Below are 6000 nucleotides of genomic sequence, written 5' to 3'. Positions count from 1 at the left end.
TTGAGTTCTTCTAGCCACTGGGTGGCATAGTTTATGGCTGTATCTTTTCTTTCATTCGTATAAAAAAAACAAGGATTATGTTTGTTAGCACTTTTGATCAAAGGTTCGCAGATCAACATGAGTAAAAAGATTACCAAAAGATGAAAAAAGCATGCATGAGTTTCTTAGAAAGCAACCAAAGACATGCGAGAAAACTGGAACCCTTCACAGAGATGATTAACATGGAGAAGTCAAGAAACAATCTTTATGTATTACAGCAAGATGCATCTTCTTGAAGATTACAATGAGCCATCTCTGAGACGCTGTACAAAATATATTTTTGAAATTTTCTTATTAAATATTCTATATGACCTCTACAACCTTAATGAGAGAAGACATGTCCTACTCCACCAAGTTCTGCTGGAGATAAAACTAAAAGAAAGCTCTCAATCGTAGATGGGAAATGATTCCATCACTGCTTTTAATACCAAGCTTGATAGAAAACTTAAGTACATGAGGTAACGCTTTCATCGAACTTCATAGAGATGAATTACAATAAAGCTGGGCATACAAAAAAAATGCCTCAATGACTAATGTTCTAAGTGCCACCATACAGCTTGTTATTTGTCCATTTCAAAGCATCAAGTCAATTGTGAGTTCTTTTGGGGAAGGTACATCTCAAGAATTTCCCGCAACTTCTGAAAAACAACAGGCTTTGCAATAAATGCATCCATTCCACAAGCAAAACATTTCTCAATTTCAGACCTCAACGCATTGGCAGTAACTGCAATAATGGGTATGTGATTCCTTGGATCTGTTGTTGTAAGATCTTTTATGGCATTTGCTAATCCATCCATGTTGTTCATCTGAACTTGGCTTAATGAAGTGTTTCCTGAATCAAGGGACCAGGGGTGGGAATTTGAGAACATATTGGACAGATCTCCATCTGGCCATTGTCCTGTTTCCTCAAATTTTCGAACAGCATATGCTACTTGCAATCCATCCATTAATGGCATGCAAATGTCAAGCAGAATAAGGTCATATTTTTCCTTCCTTATTGCCTCTAAAGCTTCCAAACCATTTGTGACCACCTTTGCTGTAAACCCCAGGCGCTTGAGCATTGAAATTGCAACCATAACATTAACTTTATTATCATCGGCTAACAAGATTCTGGGACTTCCACCTGTTCTGTTATTTTCCAGTTTATTTACAAAATCAGCTTTTCTTGCTATGATAGACTGACCTTCAGTGCAAGCCAAAATGGATTCAGATGTCAGTCCAGTTGACTTAAGCGTAGTTGAACTGGACATTTCAAGTCTTCTGCATGTCATCTCGACTGGCGTGCCATCTAAAACTTTACATTTGACAGTGAACGCAAACTTGAATCCATTGCCTACTTCACTCTCGACTGTAAGTTGTCCTCCCATGAGTTCCACCAACTGCCATAAAATTGGAATTCTTAAGCTAAGGCTTTTTCTGTCAGATAAGTTGAAGAGTATTATGAGTACAATGGATACAAAACAGCTAATTTGGGCCAAGGATCAGAAACGAAACCTTATGATCTACTCAACTTGCTGTTTCATGTTTCAGAACAGCAGACGAGTATAAACATTTTCCCCAATAATTATCGTACGAAGTCTCTTTACTAACTACAGGTGTAATTTGGAAAGAGTAAATAGTAGTAAAGAATTGACCTGTCTACAAATTACCAAACCCAATCCTGTGCCCCCATAATTCCTGGCCAGTCCATCATTAACGTGAGTAAATTCGCCAAATAACGACGTGAATACCTATAATTAACAGGAATAGCAACAATAAATAGTGACATTCGTCATAAATTAATTGACCAACGAAGTAAAGAAAGATACTACTACCGGAATTCAAGTAGCTACCTCCTTTGCTGTTCCAACTCCAGTATCTGTAATTTCACAGTAGAGTAGATGCTGATCACAAAGTTCATTCTCTGAAGTTTCTACGTCTTCACTGGCACTGCAATCTTCAAACTTTGTATGCTTCAAACTTCCTTTCCTTCTTGATGATGTGTCTAACAGTAGCCCTGATTGTTCAGTCACCGTGGAAGGATTAACAGGAATAAGGATGGTATCTTCTCTCCCTAGCCTAACTATTTTCTCACCATTTCGTTGTGCATCTCTCACGTTGTTTGAAACGTCAACGGCACATCTGATCTCATTTTTAGAAGACCTTGATATCTCTAACAGCTTCATTTGGAATAAATTCATGTCTAGCAAATCAATAAAAGAATTCTACTTCTTGACGAACTCTGCGCTGATTTGCTATGTTGGTCAGATTCAACCCCAGTTACAGTGTTGTTATTCTCCACGCTATGTAAGTGTTCACTAAGTTTCATCTCGTTTTCCGTCCCCAGGACCAATTTCCTTCCAGGGTCGGGTTTCACCCCCATGCGTATGCTCACTGTTCCTTTCTGAGTGAACTTAATAGCATTTAGTATCAGGTACTTAATGACTTGGCGCACTCGCAGTGGATCACAACTAACCTGTAGGGATGAGTTTGTCAGTACGGCAATCCACCCCATCACCAAAAAAAGTGTGCATAATGTTTAGTGATGATAAGCGAAATAAGAAATGGCAAAGACGTACGTATTTTCTACTCTTGAGTGAAAAGAAATGCAATCATCTACAATAAATGTGCAAACTGTAAACTGCACCCTTGGCAATGTAACTGACCATTTTCGGTATGTCATCTGCAATTTCAGAGGTAACAGTAATATCCTTTTCCTGAGTGGCTGCAAGTGCCATCTTTGTAACGTCCTGAACAAGATCGGCTGGACAGAATGGTTTCTCCTCAAATTTCATCATTCCTTCACTCAAACAATACAAAGGGTCAACTTAGTTTGAATCTGCTTTTCCAACACAAACCTATCACCAATATGTTTTCAACGTTTATGCAAACTGAAATAACAAACAGTGACATGAAATCACGGTTATGCTTAAGTTCCTTTTAAATTCAATTCCCCGTCCTATCCACATGGCTAACATTTCAATTTGAACTTCTCCACTATAGAGCTATTAAACTAATTTATTTTAGTATGGACTGAAATAACATTGAAAAGCCTGTAATTGTTGTTTCTAGCTGTCTTTGGAACTGACTTCAAGTCCTCCTACACACCTTGCAAACATGCAGTTCTTTAACCAGTAAACAAACTTTTGATTTGCCTCGTAAGATAAAGACAATACATGTACATGCTCAGAAATGTGGATAGCAAACAGATTCCTATAGAAATCTTCCTACTAACTTCTACAAGCATTAAGGCTGGCATGAGGGACAACCCTATACTTATGATTAATACGCTTTTGAATATCAAAACCAATCCCGACTAATTTTAAACATTTATATCTTTTGACACAAAATGTTAGCTTCTTGGCACATCCTAGCTGACTGACTTTAGGCATGGATCTCTTTTGATTAAAAACAGATAAGGATCAAGTGATTGCATCCTATTCTTGGTTTTTATTGTGAAGCTGTCAATTATGTTTTCCTTTCACCCCGATATGTTTGATTTACACAAGATTCTGCAGAAAAGGAAATAACAACAGATATTTTATCAGGAAACATTACTAGGAAGGTCATTTTACAGACAAATCTCCCTACCAGTATTATCAGAACCAGACCGGAATTGATGGAAACAGCCGATTCAACTGGTTTGGAGGTCAAACCAGTCTGGTTCGAGGTCTAGAACCAAACCAGCTAATTTTGTATCAAACCGGCCGATTTGGTACTGAACTGGCATTTTTTCACTGAATTAGCCGGTTTTGTACCAAACCAGTCGGTTCAGTACAATTTGACCAAAGATGTTCCAAACGCAATTAAAATAGACAAAAAAACAAGAATTGACATTCTCCTTTATTTTTCATTTTCATCCTTTTACTTAAATTTTTACATTTCCATGAAATGACTCTGGATGTTTGAGAGTGGTTCTGACCTCATTGGATTTCATATGGAGAAAGAATAATTTGATATTTCACTCAAAATCCAGCAGACTTGATAGTTTTTCAGGATTGAGGAAATTGCAATGTTTCCACTGGATTTCGTCATGTACAAGGGTATGAAACTAGTATTTAATCAAGAGCACCAAGCCCTCTATGTACCTTGATGTTAGTGGCATTAGTTGTCGAACCCCTCAATCATAACCCTACTAAAAATGTATCCATCCCTTAAACAAAATCTCGACATGCTACATTTTTTCTATCTTATTTTAATGCTTAGAGGGTGATACTGATGACGAAGTTCCTAATATAGGCAATGATTTTGATGAGAGGTAGGTATTTGTTGTAGCATGATTTGTTTTGGATGCTAGAGGCCATCGAGAGTTTGTTTCTTGATGTATTTTTGGTTCTGAGATGGGTTGCACTCGTAGTTATTTTGGTTATGTGCACCCTTACATGCTATATAAATGAGAACTTTTGCTTATTTGTGCATAAATGGTTTGGATTCATGTGGATGCACATGAATATATATGTTTTTCTTTAAAATTTGAATATGTGTTTTTGGTCAACCGGTTTTTACCAGTTCTCGGTTTAGAGGGTTTTTCGGTTTTATAACTGGTTCAGTTTCGATAACATTGGTTTCAATTGACACGTGTGGGCAATTAGTGGCTTATTTTATTGTATTGAGCTATTGGGTTGGCTTGTAACCCATTTGCTTCATGTTCACTCAAAATTAAACTTGTCATAGGGCTTTAGACAAATTAATGGAAGTCATTGACCTCATATAATTATAGGATCACTCCATTCTTGTTTCTCATCGTCACACGAACAATTCTCTTATCTACCTCACTAGAGACTTGAGAGTGCAAGTTTCTCTTTTTCACTCTAGTTGGCAAGATGTAGTCTTTTTCATGGTGCAAGCCCTTGGATTGGAAATACTTTCGTGGAGATGTTTCTTCGGCATTGAAAGAAGGTGCCTCTTAGAGAATTTTGTGATTTTTTAATGCTTTATCATTGAAATTTTGCATGTTTTATGTAATAAAATAGGGTTTCTTTCTGTCGTGGCTAAATGCTCTATATTTTATGAAATCTTGCTATAATATTGCATGAAAAATTGTTCTCTTCAAACCCGACAATTCAACTATGAATGTGCATTCTTTATTTAATTTCTCTCCTCACAAAAGAATTAGCTAGGGTTTCAAGTGGATACTCAGGGCATCCTTGTTTACTCCACAAAACTTCTTTTTCCTTAAATTTGGTCCATGAAATTGACACCATTTTGGGTCCTAGGAGGACAAGGCACTAGCTATTGGTGTGGTGATCACTCAAAACCTAACAAAATCCACCTTCTCCCTCTCTTTTATCTTTCTTAGGAAAAGTTAGGGTTAGGGTATTTTAGGGCTTCTCATTTTATGGATGAAATTGAATAATTTTTGGACAAAAATGTTGCTCTTAGTTTAGGCTTTATTTTGAATATTTATTTCATGCAAATCTAGCATTAAAACCATACAAAACCTAATATTTAAGTGTGGCATCATCCTAGCTATTGTAAGCTAGTGCATGGTGAAAAGCTTTATTTATCCTTGTCTCTCTTGCCTATTTGATGACCTTGGTGGTTTGTAAATCAACAATTTGAGGTCATTTCCTCTATCTCTTGTTTGCTACATGCCATTGCACGCCCTATTTGTTGAGAACCATTCAAACCCTAACTTGTAGTAAACCCTTTCTTCTTGAATGTCCTAAGGGAAGTTACCTGAAATTTTGAAATTTGGCCCTTATTATCTCAACCTTTCCAAGCTTTGGCCGGTGATTTCCTTGCCTTTTCTTCTCACCCTACTCCTCGTTTGTTGCATACTTATTCGGTGATTCTTTCTCAAACCCTAAGGTGCCTTTTAGGCCTATCTTTGAACATCTAAACCTTAATATTTTCCTCTTTGGAAGCTTTCCTTGTGGGGATTTCATATACCACAAAAGAGCAGAAGATAAACCATCGAGGTGACAGTGGGTGGTTGTCTTTTGTTTCCCTTGACCTAGGTTGCCTAGTGAAGCTTTACAC

General features: G+C 37.1%; 2 protein-coding genes across 3 annotated transcripts in view; both read right to left on the bottom strand.

Annotated features, from left to right (window-relative positions):
- Positions 1 to 230: 230 nt before the first annotated feature.
- LOC149158260 (histidine kinase 5-like) lies at positions 231 to 2219 on the bottom strand. The gene is made up of 3 exons (XM_089436167.1): positions 1872 to 2219; positions 1674 to 1769; positions 231 to 1418 (listed from the first exon to the last, which is right to left on the bottom strand). Exons 1-3 carry the CDS (start codon positions 2217 to 2219, stop codon positions 621 to 623), a joined length of 1242 nt encoding a protein of 413 aa, XP_089292293.1. The 3' UTR covers positions 231 to 620.
- LOC149158259 (histidine kinase 5-like) overlaps positions 1975 to 6000 on the bottom strand; it is a 107547-nt gene continuing 103521 nt past the window's right edge. For both annotated transcript variants that reach the window (XM_089436166.1, XM_089436165.1), the window contains 2 exons: positions 2685 to 2818; positions 1975 to 2494 (listed from right to left, as the gene is read on the bottom strand). In XM_089436166.1, the coding sequence (XP_089292292.1) occupies positions 2222 to 2494; positions 2685 to 2818 (407 nt within the window). In that variant the 3' untranslated portion in view covers positions 1975 to 2221. The remainder of the gene's footprint in view (positions 2495 to 2684; positions 2819 to 6000) is intronic.

This window comes from Pinus tabuliformis, chromosome 5_2 (genome assembly GCF_031772625.1).
Source record: "Pinus tabuliformis cultivar Carrire ecotype Pingquan chromosome 5_2, CPIR1, whole genome shotgun sequence".
In the NCBI taxonomy this organism is placed as follows: Eukaryota; Viridiplantae; Streptophyta; class Pinopsida; order Pinales; family Pinaceae; genus Pinus; species Pinus tabuliformis.
The sequence above is the reverse complement of the archived record's forward strand: the minus strand, read 5'-3'. Positions and strand labels throughout refer to the sequence as shown.

Bases quoted from the DNA above. Each gene is read 5' to 3' on its own strand.
- LOC149158260 (XM_089436167.1), bottom strand. From the start codon at position 2,219: ATGAATTTATTCCAAATGAAGCTGTTAGAGATATCAAGGTCTTCTAAA. The intron at 1,770-1,871 runs GTAGCTACTTGA...TGTTAATTATAG, and splicing joins GAGTTGGAACAGCAAAGGAG to GTATTCACGTCGTTATTTGG. The intron at 1,419-1,673 runs GTCAATTCTTTA...ATTTTATGGCAG, and splicing joins GTTTGGTAATTTGTAGACAG to TTGGTGGAACTCATGGGAGG.